The sequence below is a fragment of the Melanotaenia boesemani genome, chromosome 2 (genome assembly GCF_017639745.1).
Source record: "Melanotaenia boesemani isolate fMelBoe1 chromosome 2, fMelBoe1.pri, whole genome shotgun sequence".
Classification (NCBI taxonomy): Eukaryota; Metazoa; Chordata; class Actinopteri; order Atheriniformes; family Melanotaeniidae; genus Melanotaenia; species Melanotaenia boesemani.
This window is the reverse complement of record NC_055683.1, coordinates 2,867,784-2,894,965: the sequence shown is the minus strand read 5'-3', so window position 1 is coordinate 2,894,965 and position 27,182 is coordinate 2,867,784. Positions and strand designations below refer to the sequence as shown.

Here is a 27,182-nt window from a genome sequence, read left to right as displayed (position 1 = left end):
CATCAAACTCCGAGCTGCCTGTAGCTAAGAGCTAACCGAGCCAACCCAGGGGGGCAACGGGGGGAGGGTACTTAGCAGCGCTGACTCCGCCCACAACTCAGAGGCAAATTTCTAACGAGCTACTGGTCCTCTGCAGAAGCAGTCTTAGAAATGCTCACAGGTTTTGTGAAATTTACCAAAAGCTTCATCACAATTGAAAGACCCCTGAACATTTTCAATAGTTCCAAGTAAGCACTGGAGTCGTTCTTAAAGTCCTTCAGAGGATTAACGTTAAACATTGACAGGTTTCTCCAAGCATGCATTCCTTCCTGATAAAATATTTAAAACATGTCTATAAGCTTTTTGGAATACTGTGCACAACAAAACAAGATCCTGCATCCAGTCCTACTTTGGCCTACTTTTAGAGAAAACACAAACTTTAGTCCAGAGATCAAAGTATAACAAAGGAATTGACCTTAAAAAAAACTTCCAAAAGGTAAAATCATACTTCAAAGTTTTATGATTAAAAATGTTGATGAAAATGAAAAAGTTTGGAAAAAATAAAATAAAAAAAATTTAAATTTCCATCCATCCATTCTCTGTACTGCTTTGTCCTTTACGGGTCACGGTGAAGCTGGAGCCCATCCCAGCATTTAGCAGGTGAGAGGCAGGTACACCTGGACAGGTCACCAGTCCATCGCAGGGCCAACACCGAGACAAACAACCACGCTCACTCCTCGGTAAATTTACACCAGTTAGCCTAACATGGTCTTTGGACGGTGGGAGGCACCCGGAGAACCAGCGAGCTTCTTGCTTGAGGCCGCGGTGCTAACCGTCACACCACCGTTTTACATTTCAAACATCAAAAACATGGAAAAACAGAATTAGAAAAAGATGTATTTTGTGAAACACAAACATGGCTGCTTGAAAAGCCTCCAACAATAAACACACATTTTCCAATTAAATCTTTTTATTGTCGTAGCTGTTTGCTTTAATAACATCTGAACACGCTCAAGCACACTGCCAGAACGCCACATGAGAAACCAAAAAGTGGGTAAAAGCAGAGGGAAACATGTACACCCAAGATAAACATTTGGTTTCAACTGGTTAAGTTCTTTCAAACATTTTCATTCTCTTACATGTGAAAATCTTGATTTACTCAGAGCAAAATCATGGTCCACATGTGTGTATGGATATAACTCTGCTATTTGTGTTATTTATGAAAGCAGAAAAAATAAAAAGATCTTGAAGAAAAAAAACATTTAAAAAGAAAAAAAAATGTAAGAAGTGGACCAGAGTAGGAATGGGGAGAGGTGTGGGGGGATAACCCAAAATGCCATAACGGAGCTCTCAATATGAGAAAGCTGACTCCTGTGGACAACATATTTGTCTTTTCTTTAAAAACAGGTTTCTTTTCATTTCTTGTTTTTTCTGAAGCTGATCTTCGACACGCAGAAGGGGGTTGGGGACGGGGGGAGGGCGCGCTGCTGTCGCCACTGATGACAGCGGAGGCAGATTATGACCGAGTGCCGCCCGCTCCTTCTCACCAAAACTCAGACATCTCGGTCCTTTTCAGTCCCGCTCAGCAACCAGCTTCAGAACCTTACCGATGGCGATGGTTTTACCTGCAACAAAACAAACAAAAACAACCGTCACCTTCATCTTTCTGACACATTTTGGTGAACCAGATTCCTAGCGTTAGGAAAAATCTGGCCTCTGTGGCCAAACTTTATCAATACTGTAGCAGAATATACACGTCTGACAATAGAAGGTAAGACTTTATTTATAGAGCACCTTTCAAGATATAGAATCACAAAGTGCTGTTAAAAAAACACAAGACAAGTAAAAGCTGCTGCAAATTAAATGCGTTTGGAGTCTGCAGATCCAAGGAGAGAATCTTAAAATGAACTCTGCAAGAAACAGGGAGCGAATGCAACTGGACCAGTAAAGTAGTAACATGAATAAACTTCAATGCTCTAGAAGCCTAGCAGCAGCATTTTGTACCATCTGGAAACGGTCTAAGGAAGCCTTGTTTGAGCACATGAATAAGTTACAGTTTTCCAACCTTGAGTACAAATAGCAATTCTGTATGTGAAACAGTACTCAACTTGGCAATATGACTTAGCTGACAGAAACTAGAACGAACCAAGGATTGAACATGAACGTCTAAGCTAAAACCAAAGTCCAATCTTAGTCCGGGACAGATGACATAATAAACGAGGCTAACGGGCCCAAAGTTTCCACTTTTTGAGCTCTATGTTTATCTGGTGACAATTTCTGTTTTTCCTTCATTGAGTTGGACAAAGTTTTCATCTATCCGGTTTTTCATACACGGCAAGCATTTACGAAAAACAAGTAGCTTAGAGACCACATATTTAAAGAGGCTTTAAAGAGATGTACAACTGGACATTATCCACATAACAGTGGTAAGAAACCTCTGTAAACAAGCCCAAGATATGCTGAAGGGGGAGTATATCAATCAAAAACAAAAGGGGAGCTAAAATAGAGCCGTGAGGCACACCAAAACGAAGGAGAGTTGAGGAAGATTTATAAGTTGTGCCAGCCACATAAAAGGAGCCCTCCACCAAGTAGGAGGATAACTATTTCAATTAAGAGCCGATACACGGGCCCAGCGCTTCAGCCTGTTGAGTAACATCCGATGACCGACTGTGTCAAAGGCCGAAGAAAGGTCCAGCATAGGGCCGGACAATAATTTAATATCAATATATATCACAATATACTTTTATTCAATACCGGTGATATGAGTTTTGAACACATTTCTGATATTTCGATATACATACAGTATATGATTACAGCGTTTCACTGACAGGCGTTCAAGCCGGTCAGTGATTCAAGCCGAACAGAAGGAGCTGCAACACGTCGGCTACGTAAGTGATGACGTACACCACAGACACGAAGCCGACCAATGAGCCCGACCAAGCCCAGCAGCAGTTGGCTGTGCTCAGCGCGAGGTAGAAGGCTAAGCTAAGCTCCTACGCTGCTAGCTTTAGCTACAAAACAAGTGCTCATGTCCGTAATGCAAACATGACTGAACAAGCTTCCAGAAACGAAGAGAAAGCAGACGACACAGTTGATATGAGAGCAGAGAATAACTCGATGGTACGGAAGTGGTTTGGCTCAGTGTCACCAACTTAGCGACTTTGTCCAGTTCGTTTTCACTCCCCTCTAGCAACTTTTCTTTTCTAAGCGACTAGCGACTTTTCTAAGTGACTAGCGACTTTTCTAAGTGACTAGCGACTTTTTGTGGTATTATTGGGGACTTTGGGGGACTGTAACGTAGATTTACTTTTCTCAATGAGGACCCGGTGTTACGCAGACCCCCTCACCTGGTCCTCACCTCACGCAGCAGCTGCTGCATCAGAGCTGGAAATGAAACGTACGAAGCTGCTGCTGGCTGATCCCGCGCTGGCTTACCGACAGTTATTAATGAAGAGTGTGGACAAAAATATTTAAAAAGTTAAAAAGTGTTGACATGTTCCAGATTAATAAAAATTATAATTAAAATTTAATTCGAAATTAAAATACAATTATAAAATTATAATTAATAAAATGAAACTAAAAACAAAGAAAATATTGACTGAAGAATTTGGTTTTATTATGTCAGGGGCCCATAACCCGAAGAACATCTTTAAACAAGGCTGCAGGCAAAATATCTTGACAGCAAGATGAGATTTTCATGGAGCCTACTGGCTGAGTCAGATCTGACAGAGACCTGCACGAAGCTCTAGGATAACAGGCTGAGTGGGAGCAGAAACAGACCCTGCAACGGTCGAGTATGTTGCTTCTGATACTGGTGACTTTACCAATAAAAAAAGCCAACAAGATTCTTACAAATACCGACAACAGGAAGTGCTGGAATAACAATGCTGCTAATAATATTAAATAAGACCTGATTTTTTCTGCTGCTCGCTACCAGGTTTGAAAAATACCCGGCACTCGCATCTTTGACAGAATTATTAAACGAAACTAAGCGTTTCCTCAAATAGACTAGATAAACCTGCAGCTGACTTTTCTTTCATAAGCGTTCTGCCTTATGGCAAGGCGAGGACCTTACAACAGGCACTGATCTCTTTGCGACAGGACAGATGTTGGATAAGCTAGTCAATAAAATGCATTGTTATAGAACTTACATCACTTAACGGAGAAAAAGTTAAAAGAATCAAAAAATCTGTCCGCAGTAGCAGAGTTAACAATGTGAGCTCACTTCATGACGAGCAGGTGACTTCAATAGTGATCCAAAATTTTCAGAGCAAATTAGGGCTTGTCCACCGGCGCCGAAGCCAGTTCAGGTGTAAAAATGATGGCGAAAACTAGGAGAAAGGCTTCACCATCCCAATAAAACCGCTGTAGTACATACAAGGCTATGGGGGGCGCTACAATGATTAAAGAGTAACACTCAGAAGTAGCGCATGCACAGATAATGACACATCTGCTTACTCCCGCTGGTGATGGCACTGTGTTGTTAAAGCCGTGCATTTTGGTGCTAAAGCCGTAGACTTTCAAGCCAGGACTGACTGGAGCAGCACAACACAGTTGAATCAGATGTCACCTGCATGTCATTCAGCTCTGCAGAGGCCTGGTAACGAGCCAGTCATTTGATTCTGGTGTGTTGGAGAAGGGCTAAATCTAACAGTTGCAGGATGGTAGATCTCGAGGACCGGACTTAGGCAACCCTGTGCTAGACAAAATTAAAGGAATTCATAAGATTGATGAAACTGCTAGCAAAATAATAAATTATCAGTTTGAATATTAAAATCTCTGGAACTAACCAATTTGGACCGAACCCAAGTGGTGGAAAGAAAGTCACCAAAGTCCTTTAAGAATGTAGTATTTGGTCCGGGTCGGTGATACACTGCAGCAAAATGAAAAGGTTTTTTTGTTCCAATCTTAAACAGCAACACCTCAAACGATGCTTTGCACCCTGGGATGCACGACATGGGCAGTGGATAGGGATCACAACCCCCAAAGCACCCACCCAAAAACCACCGTTGTGCAATAAAAGCCAAATCCATGGGACATAGTTCAGTGCGGGATGAATATTCCAAATCCTGCTGCCAAGTCTCAGTAAGCAACAAAGCAGTAGTAAGTAAACTCAGTAAGCAGCAATCTGGGGGGAAACCATGATGCCAACAGTTGCAGACCTTTCCAGGTGATGCAAACTGGTGTGTTTAGTCCACAGAGTTCACAAATTCTGCACATGGTGGGACAAAAAGCCTCAGTACTTGGAAAGCCTGGGTAGACATTCTGGAGAAAACATGCCCCCTGAAACCTTGATCCATTAGATCTAAATGAGGGGATAACTAACGTCCCACCCTGTGTGTTCTGAAACGCTCTGACCCGGCACTCCACGCTTCCAGTACAGCCTTAGTTTCACCTGTCAGCGATGGTATGTAACAAAGGTTTGGGATTAACTTTTGCTATTGACCAAATACTTATTTTTCATCATAATTTGCAAATAATTAAAAATAAGAATGTGGTTTTCTGGATTTTCTTTTTCTCATTTTGTCTCTCATAGTTGAGGTTTACCTATGATGAAAATTACAGGCCTCTCATCTTTTGAACTTGCACAATAGGTGGCTGAATAAATACTTTTTTTGCCCCAATGAAAGTTACAAAGAATAAAGAATGAAAAAAAGACTGAGCTATTTAGTCATTTAGCCAGTTTCTACTCCCTCCATATCATGGACCAGGGGCCTCATTTCTAAAACTATGAGTAGCAAAGCAGACTATAGGTGGCGTACGCAGGGAAAAAAGGAAATGCGGCGCACAAAAACTTCCAGATTTCTTAAAGAGGGCGCACGCACGTCCCTTGCCTGTTTCTGTTTATAAATCAGAATTAACTCTAATGTTGGTGTACATGAGGGAGCATCTTTCCCTGCCCTTATAGTGGCTATAAAAGGTCAGATGAATGCCTATAACAAATATCCATCCATCCATTGTCTTCTGCTTATCTGGGGGCAGCTGCCTAAGCAGAAACCCAGACTTCCCTCTCCCCGGCCACATTCACCAACTCATTCGGAGGGATCCTGAGGCGTTCCCAGGCCAGCCGAGAGATGTAGTCCGTCCAGCGTGTCCTAGGTCTTCCCCGGGGTCTCCTCCGGGTGGGATGTGCCGGGAACACCTCACCAGGGAGGCGTCCAGGAGGCATCCTAACCAGATGCCCGAGCCTCCTCATCTGGCTCCTCTCGATGTGGAGGAGCAGCGACTCTACTCTGAACCCCTCCCAGGTGATTGAGCTTCTCACCCTATCTCTAAGGGAGAGCCCGGCCACCCTGCGGAGAAAACCCATTTCGGCTGCTTGTATTCGCGATCTTGTTCTTTCAGTCACTACCCAGAGCTCGTGGCCATAGGTGAGGGTAGGAACGTAGATTGACCGGTAAAAATTGAGAGCTTTGCCTTTTGGCTCAGCTCCTTCTTCACCACGACAGACCGATGCAGAGTCCGCATCACTGCGGTTGATTAATCGATATTATTTCCATGATGGCTCAGGAGGGAAAAAGAGGAAAGAAGCAGATGTTTTTTTTTCAGAATGCGAGACTGAAATCCTGATAGACCATGTTAAAAAAACATAAGTTTTATTTGGTGGGTACGACATGGTCATCACCAGGGTCATAAAGAAGGGCAGCAGATGGCAGATGCTGTCAACATCATGTGAGAGGGAAGACACGCCCATGCCGGTAATTTAGTTCCTTGTTTTAATTTATAAACTAAGTAAGTACAGATACAACTGGGACTGGTAGCAGTTTATTTAGTGGTAAATATTATTTCTATCTAGTTCCTGGGTGTTCCGGCTGGGTGGGCGGTGTTGCACCTGTGGTTAGAGAGGGTGAGGCCAGAGACTCCACCCACCGCAGCAGCCAGGTCCTCAGAGGAAGTTCTGCAGGTGCAGAGGGACATGATCATCGCTATTAACCAGTTGGACAAGGAGTTGCGGGAAATGAAGACCGTCTGGACAGAAATTGGGATGACATTAAGAAAGCTTTGTGAATAAATAAAAAATCCACCTCTTGTGTGTTTCATCAGCATTGCATCACTTCTAGACCTCCAGCCTCCAGTCTGCATCCCGCTCTGCTGGGTCTTAGAATGAATGACTGAAGCTACTTTCCACCTGTTCTTTTACTGACTGCTACATGTTGGGACGACTTCGTCAGAAAGACATCTACAGACATCAGAATGTAGTGCAGTTCTGTTGCTTTCATTGGCCGCCTGAAGCCTCATTTCCAACAAGGGAATACAGAGCATATTCTACAGATGAAGCAGTCGCCTCAATTATTTTGGACCCAGGCCGATGAGCTTCAACACCGGTGAGCCACATGTTAAATCACATTTGGTAGTTTAGCGAATGAAGATGCTTTGGATAATGACAGCAGATTCCATTTCCCTCTGGGATTATATTTATTTATTTATTTTTCCATTTCATTCTCCCTTGGTGCTCTCATTGTGACTTTAGTGCATCCATAGAAGCGATTGCATCGGGGAAACCGGACGATGCTGCAAGCTGCATTGTTTTGTTTGCCTGTTCACCCCCAGTGTAGAAAGTTAATGTAACGCTGTGACAAACCAATGATGCCTCTAACACGTCCGGCACAACATGGCTAAAGGTTGGCTGTGCTATCCCCAACCTGTCAACCGGTTCCCTCTGGAAGGTTTCGGTTGCCAGAAAACCCAGTGTTGGCAGCACTTGCAGAGGGACTGGCACGACATGGCTCCTCCTATTTCTTCTCTGTAACGCCGGGCCCAAATCATCACAGCGGTCCGAGATCATCACAACGGTCCGACATGGTCACAGCGGTCCGAGGTCGCCACAGCGGTCCGACATGGCCACAGCGGTCCGAGGTCGTCACAGCGGTCCGAGATCATCACAGCGGTCCGAGGTCGTCACAGCGGTCCGAGGTCGTCACAGCGGTCCGACATGGCCACAGCGGTCCGACATGGCCACAGCGGTCCGAGATCGTCACAGCGGTCCGACATGGTCACAGTGGTCCGAGATCGTCACAGCGGTCCGAGATCGTCACAGCGGTCCGACATGGCCACAGCGGTCCGATATCGTCACAGCGGTCCGAGATCGTCACAGCGGTCCAACATGGCCACAGCGGTCCGAGATCGTCACAGCGGTCCGACATGGCCACAGCGGTCCGAGATCGTCACAGCGGTCCGACATGGTCACAGCGGTCCGAGATCGTCACAGCGGTCCAACATGGTCACAGCGGTCCGACATGGTCACAGCGGTCCGAGATCGTCACAGTGGTCTGAGATCGTCACAGCGGTCCGACATGGTCACAGAGGTCCGAGATCGTCACAGCGGTCCGAGATCGTCACAGCGGTCCGACATGGTCACAGCGGTCCGAGATCGTCACAGCGGTCCGAGATCGTCACAGCGGTCTGAGATCGTCACAGCGGTCCGAGATCGTCACAGCGGTCCGACATGGTCACAGAGGTCCGACATGGTCACAGCGGTCTGAGATCGTGACCTCGGTCCGAGATCGTCACAGCGGTCCGAGATCGTCACAGCGGTCCGAGATCGTCACAGCGGTCCGACATGGTCACAGAGGTCCAACATGGTCACAGCGGTCCGAGATCGTCACAGCGGTCCGAGATCGTCACAGCGGTCCGACATGGTCACAGAGGTCAAACATGGTCACAGCGGTCCGAGATCGTCACAGCGGTCCGACATGGTCACAGAGGTCCGACATGGTCACAGCAGTCTGAGCTCGTCACAGTGGTCCAACATGGTCACAGCGGTCTGAGATCGTCACAGTGGTCCGAGATCGTCACAGCGGTCCGACATGGTCACAGCGGTCCGAGATTGTCACAGCGGTCTGAGATCGTCACAGTGGTCCGACATGGTCACAGCGGTCCGAGATCGCCACAGAGGTCCAAGAGCAAAGCACACGGCAGTCGGAACCGCTTCAAGAGCCGTGCAGTAAATCTTGCTGGTCTCTGAAAATCCGCTCACCTCGGAGTTTTGTTCCATATCGACCATATAAACCTTTTGTGCTAGCTAGTGGCTGCCAATTAGACAATGCGAGTGAACAATGTCTGAATGCACCAACTGATCAAAGACCTTTTCTAGGAAACTAAACTCATGGTTTGCACCACATCCGGTCATCTGGCAGTACCCTACCTTCATCTCGTAAGGTGAACCGTCCCATTTGAGGAAAGTCTTTAAAGGTCTCGAGGCAAATGGTTCCTGCTGTGCGCAGACGGGCAATGCAGACCTGGTCCTGTTTGACAAATCGAGGCCGTGTCTTACTCTTTTCTCCCGTCTTCTTGTCCACCAGACAGATTAAGGCCTGCAGAAGGAGGCAGATACAGAAAAGCTTTCAGCTTTCTTCAACAAAGCAGTTCCTACTGTGGAGAAGTCATGAGTAACAACAATCGTCTTACTGTAATTTGCACTTCTTCAATGCATGTGTGAATGTGCAGGACTGCATTGTAACCCGGACAGATGATGGATTTGTGTTCAATGATGACGATCTGTGGAAGAGATGCAGAGATCAGGAGTTGGTTCATCCAAGCAAATGTTCCACTGCAGATGTCTCTCTACTTTTGTCCATTACTGCTGTACTCTGCTCAACCGTAGTTGGACTATTTCAATCAAGACATGAACCCTTGATGGCTGTTTAAATTATAATTATTTTCCTCTCCAAATTAGCCACATGAGCACCTGTTTGGACTGACCTGGGCATCAAAGGTGCGCCCCGAATGACAGAGGCTCTCAGCATTACACAGGATAAAACCAGGCAGGATCTCCTCCTCCTCGATGCCTTTCAGCCGCAGCTTGAGGTTTTCACCAGGTCCCGCATCATCTGTCTCCACGTCGTCTGATAAGAGACTAAGCACCTCCACCACATGCTGCATGACGACGACAACAGACAACACATGGGAAATTCTTTAAAAATTCCCTGATCAATCAAATGGGAGTCCCGTGGCCTATCATGGTGTGAAGGGCACTTTCACACCATGATAGGCGTTTGTGTTCACGCTGCACTACTCAAACAAATAGGAAGTATTAAATGCCAGAAGCAGCGCTGCATCTAGAATAACTGTAGAAGACGAGAGAAAACGCAGGACAACTTCTGTTTCCACCACATACAGGCAAAACATGGAGCTGCAACAGATCCACGAGATCTTGGGCTGATCGGATTTCTATCCCAACTTTTACAGATTTCTTCCACGTCTGACAGTGAACCATTTCTACGCTGCAGTGAATGTGCCCTTACAACAGATAGGGGAAAAACAGGTTTCAGATGTCTTACCCTGTTTGGCATCATGACTAGCTGCTGTGCTTTACTGATAGATCCCGACTCCAGCTTGCCCAGAATCACGGTGCCCATGTCCTGATGAGGAAGATTAACAGAGCAGAATAGAGAGGAACGGTGTTTGAATCCATCAAAGAAAGTCTGTTATCTACAGCTCATCTGCTGAGTTGACCATTACAGTTTCTTGTGAACACTATAACAATGATAACCATGTTTTCCAGAGTACAAGTCGCTCCAGAGTAAAACTGCACCAGTCAAAACAAATGGGTCACGAAGAGGGGGGTAAAAAAAAAAAAAAAAAAACATATACAAGTCGCACTGGAGTATAAATTACATTCATCATTCATCATCAGTTCATTTAGAACTAGCTTTGGCAACAACCAGGGCACGTAGACGTAGCTGAACCACTGACAAGCCTCACGTGGCAGCACGATGCTCAAGCCCCCATCTCTGGACTCCAGCGCTGGACATCGTGCTTTCAGCCGTGATGAGCCCCTCACAAGATCCTCACTCACAGCGAACTTTCATTCTGCTGCTCGATTACTGTTTTTGGCAGCAGTTTGCAATTTGCAGAACAGGATTTTCTTTTTAGGAGCATTTAGTTTCTATTCAGTCTCTCGGTTGTCTTTAAGTTAGTGTTTTGGTTGATTTTTTTCACAATGATACAGGAACAGCATGTAGTTGTCACAATCCAAGAGCGCCCTCTCACGACTGTAGACACTAATGTTTACTCCTTGGTTCATGTCAGTCTGTTTTAATTCATATTTAAAAATATGTGAAATTAAATACATTTTGAGTATACATTAAATCCCACCTAAGTCACAGGACCAGCCACGCTATGAAAAAAGTACGGCTCATAGTCTGGAAAGATGGTAATCCATGTTACATGAATCAGGCTGCAGGAATAGAAGATGCATATTTATTTACATGAAGCATTTATTTACCTAGTCAAAAAAGTGAGCTTAGAGAGGAGACATTTAACCAAACAAAGCCGTTTTTTGGGTTATTTTAACTGACTTATAAATAAAATGAATTTGAAACACTACCATACCTTGTATTTGTCTACGATGGGCAATCTGACCGGACCGTCGCTTGATCTGTTGAAATTTGGCAAACTGTCCAAGTGTGGAATGAATGGTAGACCTCTACAATAACAAATATAAGTTACCCTCTGTTAGTAAAGATAAACAAAAAAAACAAGACAAATCATTTGTTTTTACCATCTCTGTGCCAACAGCAGAAATGGTGAGAGGAAGCAGACTTACGTGTACCAAGGGCACATCTCGGTGGGCTCCTTCAGGTTGGCTCCCGTCAGCCCGGAGCACGGCATGAAGTGGATGTCTTTCTTCGGGTTGAAGCCGACTTTCTTCAAAAATGGCACTAGTTTCTCTTTACACTCCTCATACCTTCCAGTAAAGACAAGACGATGGATATCAGCCATTTTTAATGCAACAGGGGGGACAGATTCAAACACGTCTGACATTTTAGCCAATATCCACCTGAGTCCTTCGTAGTTATACAACCTTTTATTTCCATGTTCTGTATATTAATATGCTGCTACACACCCACACTGATCAGATGGTTTAAACCGGGGTGTCATACACACAGCCCGGGGGCCAAAACAAGCAGAAAGGATGAATCCGCTAAATATCAAAGAAAGTTACGAAGTTACTTTTACTAAAAAATTGCAGTTAAGTAATTCCTAATTTGTCCTGGTGAGGCTTCATGTTCTATGTTTAAATGTAAAATAAATCCAAGGCAGGGGACAACTTTGATATCTTTTATATCTTCCTGACCTGCTAGACTGGACTCAGGTTGTATTATGAGGTGACTTAGTTCATGCGGTCAGAATTACTACACACATGTGGAGATGTGCATGTATGTAGATTTAAAACAACGCTGAGATCTGGAAATATTACTCTGATCATAATATGAAACACTGGATTTTCCAGCTCCAGATACCTGGAATTAAATGGTTTGTGATTTTATGGATCCACCATGATGTTGACGTTATAATTTACTCCGAGTAAACACGTAAAACAAACTAAATGTCAATAATAAATTAAAACAAAGTATATATAAAATTCATGTTTACAATAAAAATTTATAAATTTACCAATTTCAGTAAAAAGATATAAAATGTATTAAATCTAAATATATTTTCATAAATATAAAATTATAAATCGATTATATATTATATATAAAATGAAGTTTGTAGATGCATTTATGTATAAAATATTGAATGAATGAATTTTAAGAATCTTAAATAAAATAGATAAAAATCAAATATGTAAATAAAAAAATGTGAAATGCGTAACTGAAGCAAAATATTAACATCATGATAATCTACTTATACTTCCAAACTAAAGGGAAAAATGTGGAGTTTTGATTATTTAAAGATTATTATTACTGGAGAGGAAATTGTCCTGAACTAAAATAAATTCAACACCCCTGGTCTAAATTTTACATTTCAAACTTTCCTGCTTTTATTAGAAGGTGACGTCCCTGAACTTTACATTTTGTTTTAATTACTTTAAAGACTTTAAAAAGCAGCTAGCAGATTTTCTTTGTGGTGGCTGCTGCATGTCATGAGAACTGAAGCTGGTGGTGTTAGATTAACCCTGGCCTGTCGGTAGTTATCAGTAAACTGATGAGAAAGTAAAACAGCGTTAATGCTCCACACTAAGTAAAAAAAAAAAAGAAATTAAAACAAAACTATAAATTAAAAATCTAAATAATGAGATTGTATGATGAAATAATAAAATGCTAAGATCCCTTTGTAATTCAAAGTAAATAATGAAAATTTTGACCTGAGCTGACTTGTGTTACTGCTGATATGACGGCGCCCACGCGCTCCATCTACCCACCTCTCCAGGCTCCAGTTGACTGTAGGGTCGTCCATCTTATTTACCAGCACTATCAGGTGCTTCACACCAGCTGTTTTAGCCAACATGGCGTGCTCCCGTGTCTGTCCACCTTTCTCAAAGCCAGTCTCAAACTCGCCTTTCCTGGCAGAGATCACCTGTGGGACAAGGCAGACAGTTTGCTGCATCGTTTTAATGTCCCAGGATTTTCTCCTGCAGCCCCCTCCCTCTCCCACACTAAAGGCCATTTATTCTCCCTTACGTACGTAAACAGCAGCATCTGTTTTAAACATCACACGTCGCTGCCTCATACTTCCAAGCGTCTTTTACGTTGCTATGAATGTTGAGTCAATTCTTCCACTAGTGGGCAGTGCTGAGCTCGGAGTTGATTCCCGCGAACCGACGTCCGTTTCAGACACCGCTTAGCAGCAGTAATGCGTCGCTATAAAGTTGTTTCCAGCCGCCCAGCACTCTCTAAACACTCAGACCCTTTCTTCACAAGCTCCTGTAATTTCTACAGTTGTCCTCATTCTTCTTCTGCTTCTTTGTTCCCTTCCTCATCCTCTTCTTCTTTGGTTTGTTTCTTTCGCTGGTCGCATGTCAGCTACTCTGTTTTTCCGGTGGTGTTGCTCCGTCTTCTGTGTTGAGCATAAATGGGTGTTTAGTCACCTTACTGACCGGTTGTTTTTCAAATCAGGTACTCAGGCAGCTTTTCAGACCCAAAGAGCAGACTCAGGCTTTTCACTCGGCACCTTACAGAAATGAGTTGAAATCTGCGCGGATGAATAGCTTTGTGCTAAATATTAGCTCCACTTCTTCTCTGTCCACTGCCTCAGCCTACACTTGGTTTAAATGTGCAGCTATTTGTCCATGTCTTTGAAATGTTGATGTGGCTTTTTTGTTATGATACAGATATAGTTTGCCTACTGTCATGGCTGCTTTGCTCTGATATACAGATGAGGTACAGATGCACTACGGTCTCAGTTCTGGCCTCTCTTTCTAGTGCAATGCGTTTATGAAAGCAGTTTTTTTAGTTGATAACAGAAAACTACCTTTAAAAATATGATTGAATGTACTCCATACGAATGGAATAAAATTTTAGGTATGTTGGAAATGTTTGTTTATCATTAGTAGTTGATAATGGCAAATTTGTTAAAAAAAATTCGAACTGGCCCTCCATGTCACAAAGGTTAGTGCCCGCGGATCAATAGTATAACATGACACAGTCTCTCTGTGATGATGTCCAGCCCGTGTTTACCGGCTGGTCCAGCTGTACGTTCATGAATGCTCATCTTAATCGTCGCCTCCTCTCGGAGCCCTCGGCCCTTTCTCCCTATAAAAAAGGCCACAGCAAGCAAGCAATGGCAGCTCATATTTTCAAAGCGAAATGGCGGATATCAGAGAGAAACGTTCACCTGCTGATGACCAGGATCCGACATTACCTCAAAAACAAAAAACAAACAAAAATCAAAAAACAAGGGTCACTGGCGAAGAAGTTGTCAGGTAAACCAAGGGACATAACCCGGATTAACACTGGCCTGGCATTTCTAGAGCCTGACTCTGAGCTAGCTCTTCTTCTCCTGGACAGTAAGTTACAACATAAATCTCAGAAGTTACTTTGACATGTTTCACAAAATGGTGAAATTGCTTTGCTCATGTGCTTGGACTTTGCACATTTCTTCACAGACAAAGCGAGAGAGGGGAAGCGGTAGAGGGAGGTGTGGCTCATTAAACTTTGTTTTGGTCTACAAGCAGCGCACAACAGCAAACCTTGTGGTAAAAAGATTTCGCTTTTCGCCCCTTTGACGGGCCCTCCTTTTTTTTTTTTTTTTTTTTGGGCACATTTGAGTGCATTTTTCTTCTCATTTTTCTTCTTTTATAAATATTTATTGTGTTGCAGCTGGTATGATGAATTCGAACTTTATTAGTGAATAAAAAAAATCTGCGTTTTTCTCTCACATCTTTTACACTATTAATGTGCTTTGCACAGGGTCCAAAATTAACACTCGCCAGGTGCCAGATGAGAGTAAATGTTTGTACTAAATTAGTCATGTTTTCCAGTCTTCCTATTGGTGGATTTCTTCTTTATGTTCCTCTGCTGTCTGCATGTATGAACGACGTGCACGTACACAAACACGCACTGACGCAAACACTCGCACGTGACACGAGAACGCGCTGCACTGTTTTAGTTCTGTTTGCCGTTTAGCTCAAGCTAATGAAGCAGGTAAATACGTGGAGATTTTTAGCAGGAGGGCCATCTTTCCAAAAGAAAGCTCGGTGAACTGGAGGATAAATCAGCAGCTTCCAGACCCAACCAGAAAGTTTAATGAAAAGTGATGGTTTGGATGTAGCAGCGCCTTCTGTCTGCTTCACGGCCCGGTTCCACTCGCTTCTCATGTGCCGACTGTAGGCAGTAACACACCTGCGTGCGCGCCGACTGTAGGCGGTAACGCACCTGCGTGCGAGCCGACTGTAGGCGGTAACGCACCTGAGCGCGTCGACTGTAGCCGGTAACGCACCTGCATGCGAGCCGACTGTAGGCGGTAACGCACCTGCGCGCGTCGACTGTAGGCGGTAACGCACCTGCGTGCGAGCCGACTGTAGGCGGTAACGCACCTGTGCGTGCCGACTGTAGGCGGTAACGCACCTGTGTGCGAGCCGACTGTAGGCGGTAACGCACCTGTGCGTGCCGACTGTAGGCGGTAACGCACCTGCGTGCGAGCCGACTGTAGGCGGTAACGCACCTGCGTGCGAGCCGACTGTAGGCGGTTGTAGGCGGTAACGCACCTGCGTGCGAGCCGACTGTAGGCGGTAACGCACCTGTGCGTGCCGACTGTAGGCGGTAACACACCTGCGTGCGAGCCGACTGTAGGCAGTAACGCACCTGTGCGAGCCGACTGTAGGCGGTAACGCACCTGCGTGCGAGCCGACTGTAGGCGGTAACGCACCTGTGCGTGCCGACTATAGGAGGTAACGCACCTGCGTGCGAGCCGACTGTAGGCGGTAACGCACCTGCGTGCGAGCCGACTGTAGGCGGTAACGCACCTGCGTGCGAGCCGACTGTAGGCGGTAACACACCTGCGTGCGAGCCGACTGTAGGCGGTAACGCACCTGTGCGAGCCGACTGTAGGCGGTAACACACCTGTGCGAGCCGACTGTAGGTGGTAACGCACCTGTGCGTGCCGTCAGCACAGCAGCACTCTGTTGGACATGATGCTAGCCTGTTAGCTTAGCTTAGCTGTTTACAACCTGAAGACTGACGACAGCTGCATAACAGGCGTGACGTGAATCTGCGAGACAAAATAAATAAAAAACCTGCAAGAAGACAAACAGGTGTCAACCGATAAACTGATCAATAATAATGATTTTTATTATTATACTGATCAGTTATTAAGTTCATTATTATTATAAATCAGCTTTTATGATTACTGATAGGCTATTTATATTTAGTATTGCTGATTTATTATGAATCAGATCAATAAACTTTAAATTTATTTATTATCAGATTTTGTTCAATTTATTTTTTAAACAATAAAATAAAAAGCAAAAATCAGAGTATGATCCCACCAAGGCTGTCATGCTGTGGCACGAGGACTGTTAGGAGGCCAGACGAAGGGCCGAGAGGGACGAGTCTGATCAGGTTTTAGTTCATGAATTTATCAAATAAAAACACTTTTCTTGTTTCTTTTGTTTAATGTTGCTGTGACTTCCACTTTCAGTTTACAACACATACAGGATACAGGTATGTGTGTGTACAATAATATTTTGGCCAGTAAAAAATATGTTTGGTCGATGGATTTTTACATCTACCGGCCAACTTGACCGGTGAGTCAAAGAGTTCATTTCGGACACTGACTTTACACCCTTCTGGTGACCTTTGTGGCCAAAAATGTCCACACACAAAAAACTGCTACAAATTCATCAAAGATCAATAATTTTTTTTCATAACATCACAATTTCAGTTCTGCTCAAAACTACCAAAGATTCTGTCATTTTATGGTTTTAACCCTTTAAATGCCAGTTTGATTATCTGAATTATCGACTGAAACACTAAACCTAAAATATTTTCTACATAATATCACAGGGCTGCGTCTTACATAGTGATTAGTCTTGGATATTTCAAAGATTAACAGAACTGACTTGATTGCATTAGTATTTTTATGTAGTATCAGATACTCCCTCTGGTGACCTTGGTGGCCAAAAATGTCCCACTGACTTCCATTTTATGAACTATTTTATTCTTTAATGTCAGCATTTCATTTGGAAGAAAAGTAGGTGATATTTAACTATTTTTCCGTTCCGATGCTGGAAATTCTGGTATTTTTTTTTTATTTTTTTACCAGTTATATGATGTAGACACGTGCCCACCAGAGGGCGCCAAGAGTTATTTATGTGGATATGACAATTTTTTTTATTTAATCAACATTCCCAAATAAAATCCTGTTCTGTAAAGATGAACTGATGTTCCAGTAAAAAACAACATAATAAAATTTGATTTTTTTTGTCAGACAGTTCAACAGTGACACTTTTCAGGTTTCTCACAGCTTACATTGGCATTTCTATGTGTAACTATTTATTTTTCAGTTTAAAAGTGTAATCTGCAAACAAACTGAATTCATGAAGACGGTATTCTAACCCCCAGTTTAGCAGAATGAACCGTGGGTTCGCTCCGATCTCCGTGGCAGGTCATGAAGGCTTTTACGCTGCTCCCGTGTCAGATTTCCTGTCTGGCCCTATCTGAACGGCTGAGATTGATGCATTCTGGATGCGTGCTCAGAAAAATGTTAGGCGGAGAGTCGCAATAAGGCGCTTCTGGGTAGTTTCGGACACGCACTGCAGCGTGCCCAGTATGAACCAGGCCGCGGCGCAACCGCAGCATGGTGCACACGCAAGTCGGGGGCTAGTTCTGATCTGATGCTTTGAACATCCTTTACTCACCAAAACAGCCAAGTCTGCTTGCGACGCTCCACCGATCATGTTGGGCACAAAGCTTTTGTGTCCTGGAGCATCTAGGATGGTAAAATGCTTTTTGTCCGTCTCGAAGTATGCTCGGCCCACCTCCACCGTCTTGCCTTTGTCCCTCTCTTCCTGATTAGTGTCCAAAGCCCAGGACAGATACCTAAGGACAACGCAATGATGCGTTCACTGACTTCAGCACACAGAACATTTACCATGACCAGAAACAACGACATGACCACTCACCAGGTTTCTCTGTTCTTTTCCTTTGCTTCTCTCTCATACTTCTCTAAGGTCCGTTTGTCTACCATCCCCGTTAGATACCTGGTAGAGAGACATGGGGACGTTAAAGCACTGAGCATGTCACGGACATCCTGTTAATGTGTCATCACGCTAACAAAAAGATAACCTCACATAATTTGTCCTCCAATGGTGGACTTTCCAGCATCTGGAAAATGCAAAAGGAGAGAGTTAGAAGGAGGAGGGAGAAAAAGAACATTTCTCCAACATGAATAAACCAGTTTAGTGCTTAGATCTTTCTGAAAGAGCAAATGACAAAGATGTAGTTGGAAGAAGAAATAAAAAGAAGCGAGCTGATTATTTTTCTGGTATGAAAGGTTCCCATCAGATCGTGTCCGTTCAGACAGCTCTGAAGCAGCCACTTACAAAACATTCAGCCAGGACTCTGACTGTCTCTGATGTAGTAGCACAGAGCATCATCCTTTTGTTCTGTGTTTAATTTCTTTAGTCACACTTGAAACAACAAACCCAACAGATGTGTATTTCAGTATCGCCCAGCGAGTGAACCAAGCTGACGGGTTGCACCGACCTACGTGTCCGATGAACACCACGTTGATGTGTTCCTTCTTGGGGGCGTCTGGTTGTGCAGGCGTAACCTTTGGCACGGGTATTTCTTCTTCTTCCTCCATCATTTCTGGAGCTGTCTCCTCCGTAGTTGCAGGCTCCCCCGGCCCCCGATCCCCACCCCCTGGCTCCTCCTCGCTTGGTTCTGCATCTTTCTGGTCCCATGGCTCATCTGTGGTCATCTCTGTGTCACCGTTCTCGACAGGAACTGCAAAGTCGAAGTTCAGAACATTTACTTCTTTTGCTTTTAATCACAAACAAGTCAAAAAGCTACAGTAACATTAGGATGGTCTCTACTGAACTAACCCTTTAGAAACTGAGCGGCTGCTGGAAGTTTGCTTTTAGCATAATCTTGTTTAAACTAGCCTGAAATAAAAAGTACATTAGCTAGAGCAAGCGTTTTAGCTGAAAGCCAAGACTTTTGCTTTTTAAAGTGGAAATGAAAGTCAACCAAATGAACAATATTTACTAGATTGTTATATAATTATTGATAAGAATAAGACTCAAAGGGACAAATATAAACATATAAAAGAATAACGTAGTGCTTTATTTTTCGTTGCAAGGGCGCCGCCATCTTGTAGTACTATCAACTGTGACGCCGTCCGGATTAGTTTCGCCTTGTCCGTGTCAAAGTAAGAGAGATAAAAGAGTGAACGATGGAAACTGGTGAGCCAAGGCAGAAGAGAAAACAACGAGAGACACTACTGTATCGCTCCTGGGTGTAAAAACGAATTTTACAGAGTTCAGGCCGAAGACAAAACCGTCCAAACTCCTGAACTTCCGCGGAAACAGAGAACCGTACTGGTGCGAAAAGAAAACAATGCCTCACTCTGTAGGTTTTTTTTTGTTATTCAATATTAACTCTACTGCATACTGCAGCATGCTATCTCTTCTATCCCTGACAACAGTAATGGATCTGGTCATTGTTTGAGGCTGCGGTTATACCGACTCAGCAGAGTTAACACACGTAAAAGTTTGCGGTTTTTTTAGCAGACGTAGATCAGCTTATACAAGTCATGAATGTTATGGGTTCTGCATGCTCATTCATCGGTAAGCACTGAGGTGTCTATGACAAACAAAATGGTCCTTGATCTGAAAACTGACTCAGAAACAACACCAGGTGTAAGAGAATTAGCCAGTTTCCATGGTACCGCTGGATAAGCAGTAGCTGCAAAGGTTTACAAGGTAATACACCTAGAAAACCTCAAGACATCCGCTTTGCCATCCAGCAGAAAGGCCACGTCTTAGTCTGTGTAGGAGCAGAAAATCTCACATAGGGACGAACGTTATTACTGATGCCATTTTAAAAATCAGAATTTGGCATCATCTCTGTAAGAGAAGCCGATTTTGTTAGCTTCTCTCCAGTCCTTAGTATCATTAGTTTTCAGTACAGATGCTTGAAAACTGGCAGTATAAAAAAAATAAATAAATAAATAAATTTAGATTGGACGATATGAATAAATATACCGTGACTTTTGTTGTATTGCCCTGTCCTAATATATAATTATTTCAATATAAAAATATAGATTAAAAAAATACTATTCCTAATATGTTTTTATAAAATTCACAAATAGGGATACAGGCAAAATATGAACAACAAGACATATGGTATACAAGATCAAGGTGCATGCAGAGAAGAGAAACTACAGGAGAAATCAAGTGCTCTCAACCTGGCTGCAAACTGTGCCGTTTGACAAGGCTACTTTACATGTTTACCTTAAATAACACGCCTTAACCTTAAATATTGTATTCATTCATTATCTTAACCGCTTTGTCCATTACGGGTCGTGGTTAAGCTGGAGCCTATCCCCGCATTCTAGCAGGTGAGAGGCAGGTACACCTGGATAGGTCACCAGTCTGTCACAGGGTCACACACACTCACTCCTAGGGACAATTTAGAATAACCAATTAAGCTAACATGCATGTCTTTGGATGGAGGGAGGAAGCCGGAGAGAACCCACGCATACATGGGGAGAACATGCAAACTCCACACAGGCCACCGCCCCCCAGGTTCAAGCCTCCCCCCGGCCGAGGCTCGAACCGGTGACCTTGTTGCTGTGAGGCTGCGGTGCTACCCACCACACCAACGTGCAGCCCTAATAATAATAATGTAAACAATCAAATAATGTAACCAGCTCCCAGAGACACAGAGATAAAAAAAAACACTAATTTTTTGAGTGTTCATTAAGTAACACCAACCCCAAACCAGTTTCATGAAAAATAGACACCTGAATTAGAATTTTTACTTTAGGCTTTCAAAATTCCATAACTTTGTTTCTATTATAAATATTCCAGGGATATAAAACACTTAAACGCTCCATCCAATGACACCTCAGTGGAAAAAATGCCCATGTTTCTTTTTCAGTTGCTTTATATTGCAGATGAAATAAAAATGAAAACTCCTTTGTATTCTGTTCCTAAAAAGGAGTGTATCGTTGGGCTGGGTGATTAATGGAATTTTAATCTCAACTAAAATCTGGGTTTTCAACGATCATAAAAATGAAATGATCCGATTATTTGCTCCCTTTCAGTTTCCTCTGTTTTCATTTGCAAATTGAGCACCGCTGGCATTGCAGCGCTCTGCTGCAGCCCCCTCCCACTGCCGTAGACCCCTCCCACTGCCGCAGCCACCTCCCACTGCTGCAGACCCCTCCCACTGCTCCACCCGCTTTGCTTTTAATCAACTCGAGTTGCAAACACCTCTTAAGTTCTGGGCTGGACACACGGGAGACGATGTCGCTCCATCATTTTCTATGGAACTTGCGTGAAGAGGCGAAAATGGCTGCCCTCCTCCCAACAAGCGACAGGTAACATTCGTGCATGTGAAATGTAGAAAATAGAAAAATGTTCCATTTTTGTGAGTTTTTTCCTCACCAAAGACCAGGGCTCAGTTAACACAGTGATAAACAGTGATGGCTGCCCCCCATCCCGTCCCAGCCCCTCTTCCTCTTATTGTGTTAAATAATCAAGTCCATTCAAAATAATCATGATTATCATTTGTCCCATAATCCAGCAGCCCTAGTGTACCTAAAAAACTAAGATCATTGCAATAACAATACTTTGCACATAGTAATTTCTTTATTTCTGTACATTTTGAAATGTTTTGGGTTACTAAGTTTTGTATGTTTGTTTAGCAAAATGTGCTATAAATGGCACAAGTTATTATTATTATTATTATTGCCCATTGACTTTCCTAACATTTTAGCTTAAGCTGTACTGATCAGAGAAATATGAACCACTTGTGGATACTCCAAGAAATGACACCACTATGCACTAAAATAAGTGTAAGCACAATATAAAAAAACAATGGTTATTCTCTTGTTGAAGTGACTTGAAGAAACGTGTCATTTCTACCGATACTGAAGTCTGGGAATGAATAAGAACAGTAAACACCTTGTTACATTTTAATGCACAACAGCGATCATGCGAACTTCCTCGTTTGATTGCTTCCTGAAAAGTGCTGCAAAGCCTCGAGGAAGAACTCGCTGTTCACATTCCGGATCATGTTGATGGAAATGTCAGACTGGTTGAGACGGCATTACTTAGACCATTGAGCTGTTTTAACAGTTTTTCTTCTTTTATCCTAAAAATCTGAAACTGTTTCTAAGGCTAGGTTCATACTGCAGGGCATAATGCTCAATTCGGATTTATTTTGTGAAAACTGATTTTTTTGAGAGTCCCTTCACATTTCCAATTAAATGCAATGTGTGTGTGATCTCCTGTATGAACCTTATGTGCACCGAAAGTGTTCTGCATGCGTTGAAGACACGACGACGTGACAGTGAGTGTGCGTGACGTCTTCGTGTTTGCAGAAATAAACATGGACGGTAACAGCGGAGCTTATGTTGGAATCTTTAATTTATTATCCAACCGTCGCCAGCACATTTTCGATGGCATCGTTTTAGGGAGGAGATTATAAAAGAGGAGAGGCAGATTTGTTGCCACGGCATTTTGTGGAGCAGTGACAGCAACGTCTGTACAGAGAAACGTGGGTAAGGAGTCGCAGTCAGGAGTGGTGGAGAGTGGTGTGAGCGCCTTTACTGATAAGAGTTTATAAACAATGATGTGTATGACGTGTAGGTTGGATTAATGCGACCTGGCCGTTCAGTCTGAAGTCGCATAGCAAAAGATCAGATACATAGGACCACATATCCAAGTGGCCTGGGTAGCATTTGAAAAAAATCGGATCTGTGTCGTTCAGACTGTGATGAAAAGATCAGATACAGGTTGCATAGAGGTAAAAAATCGGATTTGGGTCACTTCAGCCTGCAGTGTGAACTTAGCCTAACTCACATGTTGAAATCATCCACATAAAGTGGCTGCACAATTACTACATAGACTAGATTTTATGACTCAGCTGATGTTAAATGATTGGTTCATGGAAAACCTGAATGTGTAACTGTTTTTATGTTTATTTTGCTGCGTTATCTCCTTCTGAAGTAGGGCCATGTATGTTTAGGGTGATAATGAAACACTTCCACTGAATGTGACAGCAAGTCAACCACAAAACACCGACAGGCTGATGCTGATCTGCAGCAGAATTCAGATCTTGTTGCTTTGTGGTCAAAGATTAAGCTCATGGCTAAAGACATTGTTTTTGAGTGCAAAGTAAAATTTTATTTAATTTATTTCTCCTTCTCTGGTCGTACACCGAGTACTTCATGTCCACAGCTAAACAAGCAGAGTCTGTCATTGAAATAATTTCTTAGTTGTATTACGACTTTAAATGGATCCAATATTCTTTGTATGTTTCATTAACATCAACACGTTATCTGAGATCTGAACTTTAGGGACATTTAGACCTTTTCCAATAAATGAAACGGTCTTCATCAGGACATTTAAAAAGTTTAACTCTTTTCTGTGCTTTGTTTTTTTTTTGTTTTTAGATCGCTGCTGTTATATATGTAAAATTAAGTTTGGAAATGTGACGTGACTTCACAGCTGAGTGTAGCTGTCACATAAGGCCGTTTTGTCGTCATGTGTCATATTCCCTGTTACAGCTACAGAGTTCACGAAAACATGGCTGCACACAGCTGATTTTAAGGTTGAGATCCACACCCTGTTCATTAAGCCTGGGTCAAAGTTACATGTATGAAACTAATAAGTCAGAACAGGACACTTGTTATCTGTTGATGGATGGATGTGGGTCAGTCGGCTTTCTTCGGATGTGAGCACAAAGTAGAAGAAAAGCAACTATATTAAAGACTGACATGTCTAATACTAAATTAATAGAGGACCGATACAATTATTACATCACTACATCTGCAAAAAACACTGGAAGTATTTTTTATCCATGTCACCCAGCCCTACATAGGTGTATAAAGCCAGAACTGCGAGAGTGCCAGAGAAAAAGTTTAGCATGTTTATGGGTAGTGATTTCATACTCAACGAGAAACTGTCCGTGACGGGGCGACGGCGTGCACGCAGCAGTGTCCGTGTCTTTAGCTTCCACATGAGTTGTTTTCATTTCTGTGCTTTCTCATCTCCACGATCAGCTGTTAACCACGCCCACTTCAAATGACCAACCAATCACGCAACACTTCTCAGAGCCCAACAAGAAGAAAGTTCTGCTTGGCTGATGTGTCAAGAACAAGCCGCCCCAACCGTGTCCGTGAGAACAATGTTGTTCTCACGGCCTTAAGAACAAGAAAAAGTTCTCGCTTCCTGCGGAGTACGTAACAGGCTTTAGCAAACGGTGACTATATTCACGACCACAGCTGTGTGCCGTTTTAATCTAAGAGAACATTTTCACAGATAAAAACGTGTCCTAAAACGTGACAATCACTACTGTGGCCTAGCTGCCTCTATAGGTTTAGTTAATCCTGCAGGGCTCAATGTGGGTCTGTTCATGTCCAACAATGAGGCATTGACAGTATGCATAGAGGAACCCAGCTAGACAACAATTTCATACTTACCAGAGCTTTCTGAAACCTCCATGGCGGATATTTTTTCACCAGCAACTGTAATAAAAATATGTTTAAGTTCATGTTTAAATATTCACTGTTTTCCACTGCCTGCCATCTGAACTGAACTAAAGGAAAAGCCCTAATCTGAGCAGTCAGAAAATATACCTTTGTGTCGATTTTAAGTGTCACATGTGCTCTTTGTTTTCATTTGGGACAATAATTAAATTATAGCAGAATAGTATCCGTCAAACAACTTAGTTCTGGGGATTTTGAGCTAAACATAAAAGGAAAGATGGTTAAAGTGATAACTGTTGTGTTTTAAGTCTCCACTGACCAACATCCAGACATCTGGCCTGCATTCACTTAGTTTTCTCACATACTTTGCTCCACTTACGACCGACATGCGACAGAACATCCACGTCACACAGCACGCCAGCGTTAACTACAGTTTAAAGAGTTCAGGATCAACAGTCAGGATAAGTTAGTGTTTCACACAATGACGACAGTTATGTCTGCCAGTACACTTTGTCTGATACTTCGTAGCGTTTGAAGCAAGTTAGTACTTTGTAATGACGTTTCTGTTAACCCACACCATGAGTGACACACAGTCAACAGTGAAACCGCACAGGCTAAAGAACATGCTAGCCATCTACCGCCCGCTGGCTGAAAGAAGCTAATGCCGGTTGGGTTAACGACTTTTAAAACAACTATAAAAACAGCTAAACAAGCCTTTACACCACTAATCTAAGTTACACAGAGCCAAACATACAATAAAAACCACAACAACTATGCCCCTTGTGTCAATATCCTTAGCTAGTTTCTCGCGCTTCTAGAAACGCGTGTCTGTACAGTAGCTAGCTAGCTAGCTAGATATCAGCTACTCAGCCCAAGCTGCCATTAGCTGCTAGCTAACTGCTGGCTAACATAGCTCCCCAACGTGACTGTGAACTCACCAGCGGAATCAAGATTTCCCGAGTGTGCTACCGTGGCACAAGCGGGAACAAATTCAGCTGCGTTTACATTGGGCACAAAAGGTTTGGCGTTCACGTTTAAGGTCGTGAATGCCGATTCAAGCTGTCCGTCGACTGTGGCCTCCACATCGTCCTCTTCTTCCCAGGAATCAGGGGCAGTGTCTCTCGAGTCCATCGTGGGTCTTGGGTTTTCAGAGTGAGATTTGAGCTACGCAGTTCTTGGTCCCCGACAAAGTCCGCCCAAATCTCCAAGTTAAGGTCAACCCTTTGAGTGGTTAGAAGCTTCCCAACTCGAAATGTAATGTTTCACTTCCGATTCAAGATAAAATAAAGCTGTCGGTTTCTGTCGGTCCGGACGCCAAAGAGGATATTCGACTCAGCACTCCCAGAGACAGTCCGCGTGAGCTACTGCATCCCTTCAGTCGTTGACCGCGGTGAACACTGGGAAATGAAGTCTAGCTAAGAACCAGTAAAACAAGATTCACTTGGCGTTTTGAACTACAACTCCCACAAACTACGAGGAATCGGTTTACGTCAGTAGTTTATGACCTTTTTTAGAGACCGCAGATTCGAGTTAGGTTTTTCTTGTAATAGTTTGCACATTTATGTTGATGGTAGTTTTTAGTAAATATAGAATTGCTTTAATGTGTTTATACATTTGTAATTATAAAGGTAATTTTTTTAAAAGTGTAACAATGAAATAATTAAATATCATTAAATAATTATATAAATGTGTCATTAAATAAAATGACAATTATATAAATTAATGTGTTATTAAATATATCATTAATTCATTAAAATACAAATTAATGTATGTAAAAACATATATAATTATTTCACTATTTAATTAATTATTCATGGTCCTGTGCTGTAGTGCATCATGAATTTATTTTATCTGTCAACCTAGTCCATCAAAGTCAGTGGGCAAATCCTGACGCCTGATTGGTCACCCTTACCACAAGTCCAGGCAAATACACTCCAGATAATGGATCAATGCAGAGCTAGTGAACACATTTCAATACACTGTGTGGCGCCACTCCTCTGCGTTGGTTGAGATACTCTATTAAACAAACCCATAGAAAAAATTTTATTAGCAACCGCAGTGTGCAAGGTGAAGGAGCTGCTGAGAGAGGCAACGGATTTGATTGCAGAAACTCTAACAGAACTCCTACTTGGTGCTCCAGCACTGCAGTCGGGTCAAACTCCAAACACCCCGTTCCCTGTGTGTGTTCTGCTTGTTGTGCCCTGGTACCAGAGAAGCGGTGGAGTACTTCTTCTAAACTTGCAGTCACTTTATGATAATTATTTTGGTAGGAAAGAGACGAAATAAGTCCAGCAACTTAAAAATAATCCTCTGCT

At 43.1% G+C, this 27,182-nt stretch overlaps 1 protein-coding gene across 2 annotated transcripts; it reads right to left on the bottom strand.

Moving 5' to 3' along the window:
* Window positions 1-931: 931 nt before the first annotated feature.
* gspt1l (G1 to S phase transition 1, like) lies at window positions 932-26,256 on the bottom strand. 2 transcript variants are annotated; one of them, XM_041970745.1, is made up of 14 exons: window positions 25,806-26,255; window positions 24,862-24,906; window positions 18,912-19,154; window positions 18,497-18,530; window positions 18,329-18,406; window positions 18,065-18,245; window positions 13,130-13,284; window positions 11,528-11,668; window positions 11,314-11,407; window positions 10,260-10,340; window positions 9,682-9,855; window positions 9,388-9,477; window positions 9,125-9,293; window positions 932-1,604 (listed from the first exon to the last, which is right to left on the bottom strand). In XM_041970745.1, exons 1-14 carry the CDS (start codon window positions 25,996-25,998, stop codon window positions 1,552-1,554), a joined length of 1,731 nt encoding a protein of 576 aa, XP_041826679.1. In that variant the 5' UTR covers window positions 25,999-26,255; the 3' UTR covers window positions 932-1,551. The 2 variants fall into 2 exon arrangements, with proteins under 2 accessions (XP_041826679.1, XP_041826686.1); XM_041970752.1 differs by lacking the exon at window positions 24,862-24,906 and having other exon boundaries at window positions 25,806-26,256.
* Between the last annotated feature and the right edge of the window lie 926 nt (window positions 26,257-27,182).

Bases quoted from the DNA above. Each gene is read 5' to 3' on its own strand.
- gspt1l (XM_041970745.1), bottom strand. From the start codon at position 25,998: ATGGACTCGAGAGACACTGCCCCTGATTCCTGGGAAGAAGAGGACGAT. The intron at 9,478-9,681 runs GTCAGTCCAAAC...TCTCTTCCACAG, and splicing joins GGCGCACCTTTGATGCCCAG to ATCGTCATCATTGAACACAA. The intron at 1,605-9,124 runs GTAGGGTACTGC...GTTTTGTTGCAG, and splicing joins GTTCACCTTACGAGATGAAG to GTAAAACCATCGCCATCGGT.